Genomic DNA, 20,844 nt, shown 5'->3' with positions numbered 1-20,844 from the left:
GCAAAGTTTATAAAGAGTTAAATGTAGATATAGTAATAGAGTTAATGAAGCTACTTCTGTTGTTCCACATGCGTAAATGTTTGAAAATGTCTCAGACTGGAGACACTTGTGCTGCAGGTATTCAATAAACTCAGAGGAAAGACACTGACAAACAGCTGGAAGCAACAAACTGAACTTCAGGACTTGTATGGACTTTTCAATTCACACTGTGAACTCATGGCTACGAGTGAAGGAGGCAAAACTCAACATACAAGGTTTTGTGTTTGTTTTGTGCAAATGGTGTCTTTTGCATTCTGTGTGATCTCTTTAGATTAAAATTTGTGTTAAAATAGGAAAAAAAGCTCCCATACGGAAACGTTACTCGGTCTGATAAAGTAAGATGAGCCACTGAAACCATTAAGGATAAATGAGTGCTAATTCAGACGTGAATCTGAAATGATTTTTTTTGTCTGATTTTAGGAGTTGCTGAGGATTTAAACTTCACATCAGACTGAAAACTTCACTTGACAGCTTCAGACTTTTCACTTTAAGCTTGCTTTATGTTCATTCTGAGCTATTGTTTGTGAGTGCCCATTATCTGTAAGAATCTGAGCGCTGTGATAACTGTGTGCGTTTTTGAAGACATCATCCAGAAAATAGGAATAGAAACTGGGCCGAGCAAAGACAATGAAGCAGGTTTTTTTTCACTCTGATAAACAAAAAACAGCGAGAAAACCTTTTCATTACATAAAAGATACAAAGAGCCATCATTTCAGTTTCATTTAAACAGTAAAAAAATACATCAAATTTGAAAGGATATTTTCTGTGATGTTTTTCTCTCAGCAAATCAAAGCTTCTCTGGACTTTCTGGGTAATTAGTAAATTTCATCTTCTTCTCTGTCTTGTGATGAGTCACCCTCCCTGTTACATAAACCAGCTCATGTTTGACTTTGATGCTGTTTATGCAAAGCGCAGGGATTCCAAGTCCTACTATATAGGACTATACTCACAATATAAATACAGATGTCTGTGATGATTTAATCTTTATGAATGTCACTCAAATAGAAATGTCAATAGCAACTGAATGTCAACACTACTTTAGCGCTGTCCAGCATGGCAACCTAACCAGAGGACACAGTCTATAAATATTTATATTCATGTTATTCAGACCACTAGGATTTTACTCTTCTAATACACCAACAGAAGCTGGTGATTACACAATGCCATCACAACTACACAAACCTCCAGTATACAGCTTGAGGCCGTGCTGGACATTTTTAATCTGAGTGATACCGAAACTTTCACACTCAGATTGCAGTCTTCTATTGGGCTTCCCCCAGCTGCGTTTTTCTAAAAGTATTTTTCATTTAATGTCAGGTGTTTTGGTGATTAGAAGGGCTGGATAATTTTATAGGATTGTGACCACCAGGAGGGCATCGGAATGCACTCTAAAGGTAAGTGTCCACTGGATGTGTTTTTCCCACATGTAAACGCGCTGCATCTGAAAATCACCTTCTTGGTGGACATGTACTTGAGGCCAGTAGCCGGTGTTCAACTCCTGCCGACCTTCTTCTCCAGCTATCCTGCCTGCCCCTGACTGGACAAACGCATCGACGTGGTAGCTGTCTGCTCCTGGGTTTAAAGCCGGACCAGCATAGCAGTTTGGTCGCAAACTTTCTCTTTTATTACAAAAACAGTTCAGCGAAAAGTATCTCTGAAAGCATTTGAGGTGAGAAATAAGCTGTACAGCAGCTGAATCTGTTCTCATTTTATTTCACCAACGGACATTTGATAAAAGTTTTGCGATACGTCGAACCTCCGCATGTCTAATTCGCATAAAGTAAAAGTCAAGTTTACTTTATGCAAGTGAAACGAGGACAGATTCAGCAACTACACAGATTATTTCACACCTCAAATGCTTTCAGAAATACTTTTTGCTGAAATGTTTTTGCAGTTAAAGAGGAAGATTGTGATGGAGCCACCACATTGGTCTGACGCATCTGCTGGACTAAAGCGCTGTCATGTGACCACGTAGTTCCCCACTAGTGCCCGCCCACCAAGTGGGTGATTTTAAGATGCTGCACGCTTACATGCAGGAGCAACGGATCCAGTGGACATATACCACTAGATAAGGTGTTCGCTTTTGCTCTTTACTTTTGACAAAGGTGACACATACGCAAGTGTCTGTATGTGTGGTTCTGAAACAAGAAATAAACAATGTGCAGTATCACAAAACTCTCTGACATTGCCATGAGATTATGTGTGTGTGTGTGTATATATATATATATATATATATATATATATATATATATATATATATATATATATATATATATATATATATATACTACACTATATGTAGTGTAGATATTTCAAAGTTACTGTGGGCTAATGTTTTTTTTTTGTTTTTTTTTTTACTGCAGTATAAAGTCCTGCAGCTCTATGGAAACCGCATAAACATGGCTAGAAGCAGAGAGGACTCAGCAATCTTGTTTGTGCCGTATGACACAGCTAAGATAGCAAAAGTTAAGTTTCCTCGATTATTTTACCAAAATTGAAAAATCAACATGTAAAATATATTTTTTTAAGTGTCCTCTTGTGTTGCTAATATCCCAGCATTGTCTCTGCACACTAAATTTTTTAAAGTTTTTAAAAATGTCTTTCTATTATGTCTCCTATCTGCTCTGTGTAAACAGTATTCAGTTCAGGCCAGTTCAACCAAATAGTTCTTGATGTTTTCTACATGACTGTTCATCACAGCTGAGCCACTACTGGCTTTGAAGTGCAGAATTTTTATTTACTTTTTAAACAGAATCTACTTGGTGCAAATGATGTATTTTTCCAGATGAAACTCACACACTTGATTAGTTCAAGGACCGTTAAAAGTTAAAAACCCAGTGGTTCCTTCTATTCCTCTCATAAATAGTGTAATTTTGGTGTTTTTTTTTAAACTTTCAAACCTGCTGATGGATTTTGGGATTCACAGGGTGTTAAGTGTTTTATAGCGATTATTTATTCATGTTACTTATTTATAATATTGTTTTTGTGTGATTGTTCTATTCACTCTCATTGGTTTTTTTTCAGGTTTATCTCGTATTTCATTTTAGTTAGCGTCAGCACTGAGAGATAATCAGATAATTAGATAATCAGACAAAGAAAGCCATCGGCATCAGTCTCAGTAGCAGGAATACTGATAATTTGTCATCACCGCGAAGAAAAAGACACATTAGAACTTTGAAATTCCTGCCTGCATCCAGTTTTGATAGAAAGCCGCATTTGTATATAGTTGCAGGAGAACTGTGGCATCAGAACGCAGCAGGGTGTCTGCAGAATTTCGACGGACGAGGATCAACCAGAGGAAGCTGTGACTCTCAGAGTGGAGTGGAGGATGTGTTTATGCATAATGATGCCATGGTAGGATGGAGAGGGAGGTCCATGGGGACTTGATTTTCTTCATATGTCAGGAATCTTTCTGATTGACACAAGTTAAGTTTGTTCCTCCTACCTTTTGCTGCTTTTTTCCTGTTAATGAGCCTTGGCAGGGCTTATGCAGGATTGAAATAGATCAGATGGAGATAAGTCGTGGATACATCATAGAAGATATGCTATCAGAGAGGGAACACTATGTGATTTGGGTAGCAAGGGGTAATTGTTATGTGTGATGGAGATAAAAATGGAATGAATACAAAGCCTAAGGTACAGTACTATGCTGTATGTGACAAGAAGAAACACACCTGAGGCTGTCACGGCTGACTGATGAATGAACTTATGGATTGTTGGTCCTTGTCTTTAATCAAAAAAATGAAGGTTATTGCTTTCTTAAGAACAGCTTGAGAGACAGAAAGAGAACCTTGATTCAGAGCAAATGACAGCTGGCCTTCATGCCTCCCTGCACTCCCAGCATTACGAGGACACACAATGGAAAAGGTGTGTGCAAAAAGCTGGCATCAGATCCTCAAGTCAGCTCAGTAATAACAATAAGCCTTTCTCTGCAAGAGTTTGTGTGATTTTCCATGCTCTGTTTGCACATGTACAGTTACTAGTCTGATTATCGCCCCCAGAACTCGATTCAGGAATATTCCTGTGCAAGTCAATGACATGTACAGCCAGACTGTGTGTTCCCCTGATTGTTACTTATGCTCCAATGTCCAAGAAAATCAAAACTTTGCACACACACACGTTACATTCAAATGGGGATTATAGACTTGGGTTAGCCTCTTGGGCCAATTAGCACTGATAAGTCCTCCCCAAGTAGAAAGAGAAACTGCACCTGGCTGGGATTTTCACCCTATCGTTAGCCTCTTATCTTTCAGCTCCCATTGTTAGCAAACCTATTCACACAAGGGAGCAGCCATCATTTTAATAAGCGCCACATGGGAGGCTGGCCTGCTCTGTGGGCAGCAACAAATTTATTCCGGTCAGTTTAATATGGGTGAAAGACACGGAAATCAAGTTACAACATTTTTTAAAAAATCGTAGGGGGTAAGAATTCTGAACTATGTCTATAAATCTCAAAGAGAACGTTAAAAAAAATCAAGCATGCAGGTATGACTATAAAAAGATCCCCAGCACTCACACACACACACACACACACACACACACACACACACACACAGCAGGACCTGGGGGACTTCACTTGTGAATAAGATGTCAGCATACCTGGTTACTGTTCCTTCTAGGCCTCGAGAAAGGCAGAAAACAAATGTGCAAAGAGATAGAAATAACAACCATCGAATATGTCAAGGGTGAGAAACGCTAGCCAAGCATAGCTACGCTGGCTCTTTTTTCTGTTTTTTTGGGGGTTTTTTTTCCCGTCGGCTTCTCCCTCTGCCTCTGCGTCAGTAAAAGCTCATTCAGATGCTCAGTTGTTGCTCTGCTGGACAGGATGTAACGTTTTCATTAAGAGTGACTCACTACAGCTGACCAGTTTCACAAGTGGGCTATATTGATCCAGAAATGAATGTAAGAAGGGCAACGGTTTGTGAGCTTTTCTCTTGCATGTTATTGAGTGCAGCAGCTGTGTACTCACGACAGAGTTCGCCTTCGTCATCGCCGTGTGGACAGTCTGTACTGAAGTCGCACAGTTTGTCCAGCGGGATCCCAGGGCCTTGGAAACAGTGGTACTGGCCCTCTAGTGTGATGTTAGGGCCGGGGGAGGGCGCTGGGGGAGGAGGAAGAGAAGAAAGGTAAAGAAAAACTGTCACTTTGTTTTCTCACACAGCCCATTGTTACAGTAAACCAAAGTGTTTTCACTGTGCACTCAGAAAACGATTCACTTGTTGGCAGCAGAAACAAAAAGTTCAATGTATCAACCACAAGCCACAAAAAATATAACTTTGGAGCCAAAGAAAAACAGCTCCCGATTAAGTTCCCCACTTACTTATTGAGTATTGCTGCTAGATTTATATGTTCGACACAAAACACAAGTCAGTGGCTCAGGGAAAACATAACTTACTAACAGTAGAAGATATACAGTTACTACATGGGAGTACATCTGTAAGTGACAAAGGCTAATATAACCCCTGGCTGTAAACTTCATATGACATCCACAGGCTGCCTGCACCATCATAAATAACACGGCTCACGCAGCGTAAGCATCTGGCTCTGAATACAGTACATATCCATCAGACACAAGCAGCATAAACAATGACCTAGATACGGTTAGCAGGTTGCACACGTGGTGGGAGCACACAGATACCAGCGGTCTCAGCACTCAGTCCTAACCACAGACATTTGCATATCTATGCAAATCAGAGGAGTGATATCTCCAGGTTGTGGAAACTGACTACTCACCTTCACCTTAATCATCACAAACTGATCACAGTGAAGAGAACAAAACAGAAAAGCGGAAAAAAAAACGATGGGGATCTTGTTTTTTCACTCTGTCATGAGGGGAAAATGAGCAGTGATTCTTATCACGAGTGACTGGCTGCGCTTACTGTAGTTTGCCCTTGATCTGTAATATGCAGATTGGTTCTCTGTACAGACGAACTTGGAGTCAAAAGTCTGATAACGATTCCATGACAGGAGAACAAATGCTGTTAGCTGAGCGGACTAGATAGGCAGTAATGCTACATTAAATTTCTACATGAAGTTTGTAATTAATGTAGTTTTTCTTTTTCTGTTTGCGTAACATTTTTGCGTGACACGATGATGCACCGTCGGTAGCACTTTTCTCAAAGTCACTCTTACATTAGGATGACAGGCTCACGAAAATGTGGCAGGACAGGATAAAGTACTGCACAAGTCAACACATTTCTAATGTTAAATGTCAGAAGGAAATGAACAAAACAACAGACGATGAAAATGCCAAACCCTGTTTATCTGCAGTGTTACTACTGTATCTGGACTGTGCTGTTGCTTTTAGTCATGCACCTTTTACCAGGCTGGAATCTGGATAAAACAAACAAATATTGCTATAAGTAGATGAAAAACAGCCAAATCAAAGCATTTAAAAATTCAGTTCATTTATTTTGCTGCATGTTTGGTTTTGCAAACACGATTTCAGATCAGCCAGTATATGATTAAAGGGCAAAATGTGTGAGTAATGGATGCAATTAAACGTGTTAGAAAACCTGTCAGTTCAAACTACAGAAAAAGGACAAATTAATTGCCTCACACCAGATAATTAGCTGAGGATATATGCAGCATGAAAGGTTAAAGAAAGGCACTTAACTTCAGCTATCATGCTACATAGTTGCTGCCACTCTTTAACAGTTACGGGTACGAAACAAGAAAGTGCAAGATTGGTAGTTACCCTAACCCTAACCCTAACCCTAACCCACAGTGCATTAGAGGTCACAGTTTTGCCTCCTTCCCAGCACACTTCACTACTTTTTTCCCAATGTGGCAGAGAAACTTTAAGGCCCAGTGGGAAACTGTCACAGTTTGCGCTATAGATTAGAAAGCGAGGGAGGCATTTTTTTATTGGACAAAACACATTAGTCAGACGCCTCCCACAGCCTTCCATTGTGGCTGATGCGAGCCACATTAATGTGTCAGTGAGTAATCCAGTTCAGGCTCTTTTAAAACCTAGCCTGAGTAAATGACTTTGATAATGAATACCCTTTTGTATCAATGCTTATGGACCGTTTTCCTTTCTGTGAACAGTGCGTGTGCTCACACTCATACAGTCTCACAGATGTGACATTTACAGAGCAGCTCAGACAAGGCAAATATACTATTTTATTCAAATGAAGTAAGACGGGTGCTTGTTTGTTTAACAACAAGTGTGTGAGTATAGATGTGGTATTGCTATGTGTCTTCAGTCATGCTCAACACATGTATTATGCATTGGTTGTGCTCAGCGGCTTCCTCTCTGTATAATGTTGACACCGCGAGCAGAACGATTTATCAAGAAAGAGAAAAGTTATCGAGAGTACACTGAAACCTCTGGGCAATGTATGTAAATCCATCCATTTATCTTAGTTTGATGACAGTGGAGTAAAAAGTGCCAAAGTAGTGGCGTCACTAACTTTAGGCTCGTGAAGCAGGTAAGTGCAGCCAGACATGGTCGCTGCACTCGTGGCCCGCCGCTGTTCCTAAATCACACTTGTCAGATTGTGAAAACAAGTGGGTGAGTGAGGGATGAATTGCCTGTGGGAGTAAGTGAGTTTTGTTATCCTTGTGCTCATGGGGTTGGTTTGGCTTCGCGAGGGGAATGATGTATGGAGTGGCGTAGAGCTGGAGAGGTGACTGGACAGGGCACAGCAGCTAATAAATGATGAGACAGATACGCAGACACAGGTATGAAAGTGTTTGTTTAATGTTAATGTATAAATTTAATACATTTATAAGGCAGGGGGATGACTTACCCTTCTTTCTTAATAGTGTGTCAGTTTAGGTGGTCAGGATTACTGCACAGATGTGGAAATGAATGTAAACTTTAAATAATTTCTAGATCTTGACAGGTTGTTTTGATCATATAGTAAAATATTACATTTTTCAGCTCCAGATACCTGTGACTAAATGTTTTGTTCTTTTGTAGACACTCTGTGATCTGGAAGCTGTAATGTGTAAAAGATAAACTGAGGCATACTATTGTTGATATTGCACTTATTTTTCTTAAGAAAATTCGGGTTGTTCATGTTTTGTAAAAAGAATTCATTTAACATGAACATTTTCAGAATGCATTTTTTTGCACTAAAACAAAGGGAAATATTTGCAGTTGTTGTTATTTAGAGGTTAATATTCTTTAACTTTACTGGTCCATTTGAGATTAAATTGGACTGTAGGTGGGCCCTGAACTAAAATGAGTTTGACACCCCTGTGATATACTGTTATCATCTATAAAGTGAATATTGTTTGGGTGAATATGACAAATGTTCAAAGATGTAAGAAAGGCAAACCAACCAACGAACCAGACGAGTCATTTAAAGCAGCAACAAAGCCTATCCAGAGATCAACAAAGATGCAGGATTTCAGTCACAGGGAAACAGATGCTGTAGGACAAGCTTTCATAAAACGGCACATATAGCCTCTTAACCAAGGATTGACTCCAGCGTGAATTCAGTTTGCTTTTTCGAATTGCACACATTACATTTCCGATAACATTTTCTGATTGTCAGTGCTGCCTTCCAGCTTCACAAGGTTTCATCACAAATAAGTTTTCCTTCCAAAATAACGTCAGCTGCATCACTGTGCTTTTCAAGTCCACTGGGTTTTAGAGTTGGAGTTGCAGGTTTGCACTGACATTGATCTTCTGTTGCAAAGCTGAAGGAATGGCAAAGACAAAGAGACTAACATCCTCTTGTTTACTCACTTCTCAGCCTTGTTGCTTTTGTGTAAATGTCAGGAAGGAGTGAGGAGAGCCAGAGTCGTGCATTCACAATCCATAGAGTGCAGGTTAGCACCATTGAGCGTTGACAGCTTTTAGTGGATAATTGATAAACAATTAACAAGTAACCAGGGCCGGGCTCAATTAAGAAAGCGCCATCAATATACTATATGCTGTAGAAGCTGCTGTTTCTACCAGTGAGTCTCAGCAGCCAGAGAGAGAAAACTTCACTAATTTAATAACAACCACCTTCTAATTAACTAAACAATAATAAAATGAGCTCATTCAAAAATTGTTTTGATTGCGTTCTTTTTATTAAGTTGAGATAATCATGACAGATATTTCTTTTTTGGCAATATATCAAGTTTTATATGGGAAAAAAATTGTTTCTGTGTCTGAGAAATCACTTTCAACTAAGTTCCCCATTACAAAAACATAAAGTAGTGTGTGTAAATAAAGTAGTGTGTGAGTCAAGTGTGGATTTATCGCATGCCAATACGTTTACTACAATATCTTTATAAATAACTTTCAGTTTCAATTTTACTCAATTGTATATATAATATTTAGAAGCATCTCTCTGTAAAAATACCATGTGGTGTTTGGTTATAGGCAGCCATGTTGATTTTAGGCCTGAAAGCAGCAAAAATGTCAACTATGATACAAAAAGTCCCGCAGTTATATCTTGACCCAGCAACAGATCCCTTTTTAAATGAAAATGTAATGTTTCAGTTGATGTAATGCTACTTTCCTAACACAGCAGTGTAAAAATACACATCTCCCTAATTATCTCTTTATAAACAGAGAGAAATTAAACCAATTAATCAGCATTTTTTAAAAGTTAAACATCTTTTTCACATCGCTTCAGATTACTGGCCAAGTTGCTCTAATCCATCCATCCATTATCTATACACCGCTTATTCCTCACTAGGGTCATGGGGGGGCTGGAGTCTATCCCAGCTGACTCAGGTGAAGGCAGGGGACACCCTAGACAGGTCACCAGTCTGTCGCAGGGCTACATATATAGACAAACAATCACTCACACATTCACACCTACGGGCAATTTAGAGTAATCAATTAACCTCAGCATATTTTTGGACTGTGGGAGGAAGCCGGAGTACCCGGAGAGAACCCACGCATGCACAGGGAGAACATGCAAACTCCATGCAGAAAGATCCCGGGAAAGCCGGGACGCGAACCAGGGATCTTCTCGCTGCAAGGCGAAAGTGCTAACCACTACGCCACTGTGCAGCCCCAAGTTGCTCTAATCTTATAACTTTATTCATGCCATCTGTTGCCAGGATGAAAATCAACGCTTTACCTACAAGAACAAGAGTGAATACAGTGAGCAAAACAGAGGTCATTAACATTCATACAACATTCATCAACAGTCATAACATTCTGTCTGAGCTGGAATGTCTTAAGCACTGATGATGAAACCAAGGTATCATGGTTTCACTGTATGGAGAAGAACAAAGAAGTGATGCTCTGTGGTTCCCTTTTCCTTTATTCCAACAGTTGGAATCAAAACATTTAACATTTTAGTATATTTGCATAACCGCATCATGCAGAACACCTGTTTGAGATTCCACTGATAGAGATGTCTCACTCTGTGGGATATCACAGGATCTTGCAAAGCAGTTTGTTTCGCCATTTGAATAAAACCTTTGCTATGGTTTGGTGAAGGTTTGAATACAGACAGACGTCTCCTTGTTGAAGACCAGCTGCAAAAACGCATTCAGGAGTCATAGGACTTTGACCTGAAATTAATATGGCCTTTGTTTTCCCACAGATGAGCAGCCACGTCAATCATATCCCGCAGTCTCTCTGTGTGCGCGGAAGCAGCAACAAATAATAGCCGTCTGAAGAACTGCCTGGCTTTAGATGTGCTTGTGCTTTGTGTGTACAGAATGGCAATAACCAGAAACTACACAAAAAACACAACAGAAAATTATCTTCACAGGCTTGATTGAATCTAGAACACAATTCAGCAGTTGTTCGAACTCATTAATGAGATTCTGCTCGTTCATTACTGTGAATCTCCAATCTCAAGTGCCATAATGGTGGTATGTCCTCTGTCAAAGGGGGCCACAAATCTCAAGAAACCCAAGCAAAGGGTGCTGCTACTATCTTGTCACCCCATTAAAAGCAAAGTCTGGAGATATTCATGGAGATTTACAGTGGCTGCAGTGCTGAAGATGGATGCAGCTGGGTTTCCCACTGGACAGTCGACAGGACAAGAAGTATTCGCTCATGAATTCAATTAACTGCACACAGCCACGCTCGATTGGTCCGAGCTCTGCCCAGTCACTATCACTATCTGTCATACTCCCTGCTGGAGAGAGAGCAGCACACACAGGAGCAGACAGGTGGAGACAGAAACAGAGAATAATACCTTTAAGGTCTATTGTACAAGGCTGGTACTCAGCATAAAATTATGTTTTTGGAAAACTTTGAACAACCAAACTTATATTCTTTTTTTAGTTACACCTGAAGCATGCGTTATCGAAGCATCAGGTTTCACAAGTACATGTATCAGCATTGAGTGTGTGGAGAGAGGTGTTACAGGTTAAGAATAACCTTAATGTTTATAGCCTGTTGAAGAGCTAAGGATCTATTTCATCATTAGACATCGAAGCCGGGTTCCTATATACTACACTACCATTTAAAAGTTTACGGTCACTTAGAAATGTCCTTATTGTTGAAAGAAAAGCAGTTTTTTTCAATGAAGATAACATTAAATGAATGATAAATCCAGTGCAGACATTGTTAATGTGGTAAATGACTACTGTAGCTGGAAACAGCTGATTTTTAATGGAATATCTCCATAGAGGTACAGAGGAACATTTCCAGCAACCATCACTCCTGTGTTCTAATGCTACATTGTGCTAGCTAATGGTGTAGAAAGGCTCATTGATGATTAGAAAACCCTTGTGCAGTTATGTTAGTACATGAATAAAAGTGGAAGTTTTCATGGAAAACATGAAATTGACTGGGTGACCCCAAACTTTTGAGCGTTCGTGTAAGCACTCACTGAAGTCATGAAATATGAATTCTACTTCATTTAATATGGACTATATCACATTTAATAAGCAGAGAGGACAACTCTCTTAGATTCTGTCCTCTGTATAAGAAAATGCATTCTCCCTTGATATCTCCTCGTGATCTAACATTCCAGTTCCACTAAATCAAAGAATCATTTCAATAGAAAATAAAATGACAGATTGTATGTAACACTTGTGTGTGTGTGTGTGTGTGTGTGAATGGTGGTGGGTGTTTGCTTGGTTTTTGCTATTTTTGTGATCCATAAGGTGGCCCTCCTGTTCTTTCAATCTCCCATATTGTGCTCATTTTCAGCAAAGTAATCAAAGTCTTCAGTGTCCAGACAGTGTGACTCTCAGTTTTTCATTTGAAAATACTGCAGAGATGGTTGATTTCACCATGACTACAGAAACCCTGATTGAAGGGCTTTTTTAAACGGGGTGCGGGACCATCATTCTTAGACTTAAGACTTTGTTGTCAGTCATTGTTTAATTTTGGTTTTCATTCATTGTTTGGTTAGGTTTAGGTACCAAAACTAATTGGATTTGTAGGAATATGTTGGTCGTTGGTTGACACTTTCACAGTAGCTACATGTTAGAAGTTTAGTTAAGTTTAGGCACCAAAATCATTAGGTTCAGTTCAGGAAGAAAAAACATGCTTTGTGTTAAAATTAGTGCTGGGAAATGATTTAAAAAAAAAAAAATCTAATTAATTAGAGGCTTTGTAATAAATTAATTGCGATTAATCACATTTTTGTCAAATAGCAATATTTGACACAATAAGCAAAGTTTTTCAATTCAGATAAATTTTGGTTGACGACTGAATCAATGAATAGACATACGTGAATTTAAACAGCAAAAATTGTTTCATTTCTATTTATCTGCATTTTTCATCTGTCTGCTACATTCACAGATTACTGCAAAGTCAAAGTGCAATTATAGTGATTATACTCAACATTTTAAGACTTTTTGTACACTCTTGAAAAATGGTCTATTATGGGATTTCTACACCTTTAGCTGGTACCAGGACTGTCATAGCTAATGTTATAATGAATGACAAGTCCAAATCATACGTTAATATGTGTTTGGTGGGCTGAAAAGAAGTGACAATGAAGCAATAAAATAAAGAGATTGAGATATGTCAATTAGAAATGTAATTTAGGTTTAGGAGGCAAGACTGCATAGTTGCAGTGCATGCCAGCAGAAGTGATTAAGTTACTGTAGCTATAAGGTGTGTATATAGCCTAAATTCCAGTATAACAGTCATCTAAATGTAGTGAACCGTATAATAAAGGTCTGGTTCATACATTGTTACAACAGTGTCTCTCTGCCTCTCCTTATTCCTGCAGAGTTGGCCTGGACAGTAAAGGTTAGTTAGAAGCCATGAGCCAGGCAATGGTAAGGAGCAATGGATCTGGACAGGCAAGACAGTGTTAAGAACAGTTAGACTAATGTATCAGAGTGTATATGAATGTGGCCATTTTAGGCAAATTTGTACAGAGGTGTTCTTGATATTTACCAAAAACCCTGGATCAATTCTTTTCTGTGTGTAGAAAGGAGAGGCTTTTCAACTTTAACATAGTACCCAAACCTAGTCTGGATCACAATGGTCACCTGACCAAGCAACAGACCAACATTATTACTTTAGCCATTGCACAAAAATGGCTAAAATAAATAGTTCCTTCATCATTCACATAGCAGCTATATACTACCATTCAAAAGTTTGAGGTCACGTAGAAATATCTATATTTTTGAAAGAAAAGCTTTTTTCCCCAATGAAGATAACATTAAATGAAAGATAAATCCACTGTAGACATTGTTAATGTGGTAAATGACTATTGTAGCTGGAAACAGCTGATTTTTAATGGAATATCTCCATAGGGGTACAGAGGAACATTTCCAGCAACCATCACTCCTGTGTTCTAATGCTACATTGTGTTAGCTAATGGTGTTGAAAGGCTCATTGATGATTAGAAAACCCTTGTGCAGTTATGTTAGCACATGGATAAAAGTGTGAGTTTTCAAGGAAAACATGAAATTGTCTGGGTGACCCCAAACCTTTGAATGGTAATGTATATTTTAGTTAACTGTACAAATATCCCATAATTATGATGCTACATGATAAATTCTAGCATTGTTCACAGGTTGTTCTTGCTACTTTGTTGTGTCATTGTTTGGTGGTCTAACTTCTTGAGACATTATATCCTGCTGTATACACAAATTTCTTGAAAATAAGACCAACATTTAAACCAGTGGGAATTGTCCCTCAAGCTAGTTTTGCTTTTACTCACAATTTTTGTAGTCATTTCTTTGAAGTATACAAAAGACTGACTTTCACAATGTGCATCATCATTTGTTGGAATCTTACTTATGCATCACAAAGACCCACATGCTGGCATTTCTCACCTCTGAGGCTTCTTGCACAACAATACCTCCTTGTATATGAAGCTAAGTAAACATTGTTACCAACAAATAATGCAGACATCAAAGCATCTGTCGCACATACAGAGTAGTGGTGGCCAGACTGTAGCCTTTGTTCGGTTTAAAACCACCAGCATTTGAATGCAAGGCTTTGATTCCACAGTGTAAACTTGTTCTATATGTTCCACAGTTTCTTATAGTTTGATCACACACCAAGTTTGGATCCATTTCATGCAACAAATCAACCCACTGCACTAACCTCAAGGTTTGAAACATGAATGGTGTTGGGTATGTACATGAACTTTCCACCGGTGTGAATAAATTGACAAGAATGAGAGGTTTGTTAACAGCTTTAACAGGTGTTGTGACACATCAGACACTTGTCTCTGAGGGCATAAATCCTGTCAGTGCTATTGAAGATTGAATTAGTTACACACTAATTAATAGTTACAGTGTATTAGTGTGATAGTTGTGTGAAAAGTCTAGTTAGAGCTCCCAGCAGGGTGAACAACTAATGTCTCTAACAGAATTCATTTAAAAAGATCACATTTACATGAAATGAAACCATACAGCAGCAACACAGTCAGTATAATGCACAATGTGGTGTTTGACATTAAATGGAAAAAAAGTGACTGAAAGAGCAGATGAAGTATTTCATGCCAGCACACTTGCTGCAAATGCCCTCTCCACAGAATGAAATGAGATTTAAGGTTGCTGTATCTTAATGACTGACTTTTCTTCAATGATGTTTTAAGTCCATAACATCCAGAAATTTCCTCCTCCATGCCAGGTTAGGGTTGATTTAGACATCTGTTCCATTTGGCATACGCATGCTGGGAACACTCTACTTGGTGCCCTGGGCCATTTAACACTTGCTCAATATCTTAAAATGAAACTGCCTGTGTAGATTGCCTTGGAAAAGTGCCTGTGACAGAAACCCGGCTTGTGTTGAGGCGATGCCGCTCGCGGAAAGGCCTAAGGCAAGAGATTAGAGTTAGAATGTGATGAAGCTTAGTACTGCCAGATATGGCCTTGTCTCTGGCAAGCTGCATCTTCAGTTAATTGATGAGCTTTGCTTTTGTTTTTAATTTGCTCCTGCTTTTTTTGTCACTGACTGGTCTCTCAGGGTCCCTAACAATGTGTGACCTCTAGCAAGTTTTCAAAGGACTTCAAAGTATCCTGGGCAATTATAAGAGCCACACACAAACACAAGCAAAAGGAAAATATCCATAAAATTACCCTCACGTAAATCTGATAGACAGATGAACTGCTTATTGCCCTCAAGTCTCCTAAAGCTTCAGCCAAACTCAGAGAGTAACTCTTTTTAACACTACAGAGGTGCAATGAGTACCTGTGATCAAACATTACCTGCTTTTGCTTTGTTCTTATAAGCCAGATCCTCAGGCTGACAATAAAACCCACACCGAAAGGAATAAAACAAAAACAAAGAGTGAATGAACAGAAAATGGTGATTTGTGGCCAAATCATTCCCTTACTAGAGATGTAAAATGGTCAAGAGACCAGAATTCATGGATCTTTGTGCATGTGGGACCCTGCTAGGGTAGATGAGCAACAAAGCATTGGAATAAATCTCTGTGTATGGAATGGAAAGTAGGTATACAATAAACAAAACACAGAACTTGATATTTCTAGATAGATTTTTTCATGTTTGGGATGTTTTGCACTCACTTCACTCTCGTCTACCGTGAAATGAAAGTTTTCCATTGCTCCACTACATCAGATCCAGTCTCATACTAAGCCCTTTAAACATATCACTGTAAAATGTGTTTTTTTAAATTTACATGTCGCTAAAGTGTACTTCAGTTCTCACCCAGTGTCACCTGGTTTAGGCTGCAGCAACCTGCCACAGGATGAAGCAGGTATAGATAACAAATGGATGCTAAATGTATTTTGACTATGCATTTGATTCTTTACCTCCCATTTACATTCAAGAAGTGGTGTAGCTACAGGAAAAATGTCTGCTTCCTAAAGAAAAATATCATCCCAAGCGCTGTCACATGGCAAAGTCTGCACATCTTAAATAAGTATTTGATGGCCAGCTTGTGGCCTACATTTAATTAAAAGTTAAACTGCAATTATGTTAATATTTCTTCAGTGCAGCAGACACTTAATCGGTTTTGTCTCTCAGGAACTTTATTTGATTTTATTTCTTAAGGCTACTCTGGATGCACCTTGACCCTATTTTATGTTAATTTCTACTACCACGGGGAAATTCAGTGTCAGAGAAAATAATAAGTACAGTGTAGGTGGGGAAGGTGGGCACTCATTAGTTTGGTAGAAGTAATATCTGATGTGCAAATGTTGAATACATGCCTGATCAATCAGTGTCAGTGGCTGATGGGTGGATCTGCTCTCATTTCAGGCCCTCCTTAATCAGTCTACAACACACTGAATTGAGGACATGGTCATAAAGACAGTCTTTATGCCCTGTATAGCCGCATGTGTCGTGTTTGTAGATCCTGTTGCCTAACCGATCATTGAACATGAATCTATGAGAGTGTGCTACCCAGTAGCACTGCTGGTGGTGGCTGTGGCACGAGAGCAGCGGCTTCTCTGACAGGAAGGCACTGGAGAGGGGTGTTAGGCAGCAGAGAAGATCCCTGAGGCCACGCTGCCAGCTATTGGTAAACTGTCCAGGGCAAACAGGATAATCAGGGACACCTCACACCCCTTCAACAAACTGTTTTACTGCAGGCTGAGGTGCAAAACAGGCAGATTCAAGGACAGCCTTTACCCAACCACCATAACACAGCTAAATACAGTCTGTTAGAACAGAGCTGTGCAATATACTGTAGCATCTGGTAGCATCGTCATACGTGTAATATCTGTTACTTACTGTGTATACACACACACACACACACACACACACACACACACACACACACACACACACACACACACACATATATATATATATATATATATATATATATAATAGATAAATAGTTATTATATATAGACTGACAGTTATTGCAATATATTGTAAAATCTTGTAGCATTTCTGCACTTGCAATATCGTTTTTTGTTGTGTAGATATCATTCATAACATCCGCATCTAGCTGTTTATAGCCTTCATTCCACGCATCCTTTGGGTCAATATATAACTGAGGGACTGTTGAAGTCCATGGTTTATATCTTGCATACATTATTATTAAAAGTAAAACAAACAAAAAAAACAACTAACGTTTCTTCTGCTCACTATGATCATGTCTTCATAAATTCTATAATTATTTATTATGGAAACAATCACTTATTACTAAAAATGACTGGATATCACTAACATGTCAACTAAATAATCAAATTTAATAATTACCAGCTTCTAATTAGCTAAACAATAATAAAATGAGCTTGTTCAAGAATAGTTTTGATTGTGTTCTTTTTATTAAGTTGAGATAATCATGACAGATATTTCTTTTTTGGCAATATATCAAATTTTATATGGAAAATAACAATTTGTATCTGTGTCTGAGAAATCACTTTCCACTAAGTTTCCCATTCCAAAAACACCTCTCCAGGAAGTGTGTTAATTCCAGATCACATGACCTGCTGCACATGATGTCATTTCATCCTGAAGAAAAGACTGGCCAGACTCCAAGGCTTTCTGACTTATTTCATATAAAGTAGTCAACAGGTTTACTACAGTATCTTTAGAAATCACTTTATATTTCAATTTTACTCAATTGTATATATAATATATTAGAAGAATCTTTCCTTAAAAATGCTGTTTGGTTCTAGGCGGTCATGTTGATTTTAGGCCTGAAAACAGCAAAAATGTCAACTATGATACAAAAAATCCTGCAATTATACATTGACCCCTTTACTCTGTGTTTTTATTCTGTGTTTTTATCCCTGTAGTGCATCGTAGTTTTGTCCTGTGATAGCATCTGTGATGTTAATTACTGAATGACAATAATGGAGTCTGAATCCGATTCTGAAGATAAAATTAAAATGTTCATATTTGTCTTCATGATTTAGGACATTCTAACTGTGGCGTACTGCACAGAAGACATTTGTGAGTTCTCTGTACTTTTAGTCCAGGTTATGCTGCTTCCACAGAGGATCAGCATTCGGCAGAAAATACAAGAAAAACTCATATGGAAGTCCTCTCAGGGGAACTGGATGAAGGACTTCTCATACTGCTTGTTTTAAATGCTTTAAGCTAAGTATTGTGTGTTCTCCTTTATGTATTAAGCACCTATTAGGGCTTACCAGATACAGATGGCTGGTGTACACATCAGTATAAATAAATGAACTAAATTAGTTTAATCAGTTTCATTTCACACCTTTGATCAGGAGGACTGCAACAGTTATTAAAAGCAACAACAAAACAGATCATTATTAAAGCAGGTATTGCTGTTTTGAGACCTAAGGAGCCTAAACATGCATGTCTCAGTGCTTTTAACCCTGATTGGGCATGACAGTGTTGGTCTGCTACTTAGTTCCAGACTGAAGTATCTCAGTAGCTCCTGGATGAAACCTAGTAAAAACTTTCATGGTACCCAGAGGAAGAAAGCTAATGACTTTTGGAGAAACTTTGACTTTTCATTTAGCTCCAGTGTGAGGCTAACATCTGTGGTTTTGAGTAAAATATCTCAATAACTACTGGATGGACTGCTGTGACATTTGGCATTGACATGAATTCCTCTCTTAAGATGAACTCAGAGGTAGATGAGGCATCTAGCATCATGAACAAGTCACACATTTATTTATCCAGTGCTCTGGTTAATGACCAAATATTTGCATAGCCATTGATTCTAAGTTAAAAAAAAAAAAAAAGAAAAAAAAATAGTGTGAATACTATCGGTACCATGTCCTGAACACACTGTGCTTCTTAGTTAATAAAAAAAATTCAAGGCTGAATTAATGCCATTCATGTCATCAGAGCTAAAATGAATTTGAAATGTCAATTAAAGCCTTATGTTAGAAATGCTGTTTTATGATACTGAATGGCTTTTCTCTCTTCCAAAACACCATGACCCATCCATCCACATGTCTAACCCTGTGTCCACACCACTGGCTCTCTCCAAACCCATTTCCCTCATTGCCTCCACAGGACCGTGTTTGATTGATGGGCCCAGCGACAGCCTCACACTGCTGTGTACCTAATCGCAGAGTATAGACTTGCCGTAACGCTCCATTAAGGGTCTGCAGCAGCTCGGTGTAGTGGTTAGGGAAATGGGCCACGGAAGGGAAGGTCACTGGTTCAAATTCCCACGGGCTTCACCGCTGTCTTATCTCAGCTACATGTCCAATTGAAAAAAATGAATTGTGACAGTTCGCAGGGTAATTCATGAGCACAAATACCAAATAGGCTCTTCAATGAGCAGACACTGCTGTAAGTGTTAAGAAAATTGTGACCTTCTGCCTTGATAAAGAGGCAGTATAAGAGAGGCAAAGTCAAATCTGCTATTGACACAATCTGGTAATGAGCTTGTCAGTCATCACAGAAGACTCTGTTTACTTCCAGGATGAAAAACTGTAGGAGGTTAAGAGTCTCTGTGACATGTTTGCTGAGCTTGAGTAATTGTGTTTTCTGTACAGCTATGCCACAACCGTCAGAGAAATACAGGCAGAAGGTGGGATTCTAACTTTCTGTCAGAAGGATGAGCTCCAGAGATAGGCATATAACCACACAAGTCACTTTAGGAGCAGCAAATTGGATTGCTTGTTGGTCCAGTGACTGATGAGTTAATTAAAGTGGAAGGGTACGGAGAAAGAAGTCAGACACTGCTCCATTTATTTATCCTGTATTGACTATATCTCTTTGCACTTCACTGGCTGGAGTAATCACTGCCTTTCTGCTCAAGAAAACAACAAAGAAGAGGAAATGGACATTGTCAAAATTCTAATTCACTTTCAAAACATCACAAGGGGAGTTAAATAAGATGGAATCGATGAGAGTTATGTAATTTGAATTAAGTGAAAATAAACAGGGAATATTTTGACCTACGACTGTTAATGCTGTGTATCTCAAGGAAGACTTGCTCAAAAGATGACACACCACAAGAACTCGGGCATGAAATTGATCATTAGCATGTTTTTCTCTCTCTGACTGACTTGAAAATCATTGCAGTGAATCATGCTCGTTTTCCAAAATCCTTCAAAGTCTGTAGCAAACTGTCATACAACAGTAAAAATACACAACATTTTGTGTCCACAGCCTCCCATCCGTTGAAATTAAATCTCCTGAACCAAGTTAAATACAGTCAGATCCGTCTCTGAGATATTCATCTTAATAGCCTGACAGTACAGGTCATTAATAGCAGTGATTCGCTAATTTTAAGTATATGGGACTGGAACAAATAAAGCAAACAACTGTATTTGTCAAGGATGGAGACTGAGAGCCTTAATCGAACACCCTGCCTTGATGTTCTGTGCTAGGTAGGAAGAAAGGTAATTTGAGCCCAGGCCTGTGACAGGTGCTGCAGGGGAAAGTGGGGGAGGTTTAGAACACCACCAAATGTGGTGAGGCTGCACGGCGAGCGTGCCGAGACGGATTAGGGCTTACTTTAGGAGTGGATGTGTGTAGTGGGTGTTGTGGGGGCGACTCAGGTGGTGCCTGAGGAGAGTACGACGTGTCTGTATGCTGTTTCTCTCTACTGGCCACAG

General features: G+C 39.0%; 1 protein-coding gene across 4 annotated transcripts in view; it reads right to left on the bottom strand.

The window, feature by feature from the left end:
- alk (ALK receptor tyrosine kinase) overlaps positions 1-20,844 on the bottom strand; it is a 498,812-nt gene that overhangs the window by 89,486 nt on the left and 388,482 nt on the right. For all 4 annotated transcript variants that reach the window (XM_055005938.1, XM_055005937.1, XM_055005939.1 and 1 more), the window contains one exon: positions 5,009-5,140. In XM_055005938.1, coding sequence (XP_054861913.1) covers positions 5,009-5,140 — 132 coding nt within the window. The remainder of the gene's footprint in view (positions 1-5,008; positions 5,141-20,844) is intronic.

This window comes from Amphiprion ocellaris, chromosome 20, assembly GCF_022539595.1.
Source record: "Amphiprion ocellaris isolate individual 3 ecotype Okinawa chromosome 20, ASM2253959v1, whole genome shotgun sequence".
NCBI classification, from domain to species: Eukaryota; Metazoa; Chordata; class Actinopteri; family Pomacentridae; genus Amphiprion; species Amphiprion ocellaris.
This window is presented reverse-complemented; position numbering and strand designations above follow the sequence as displayed.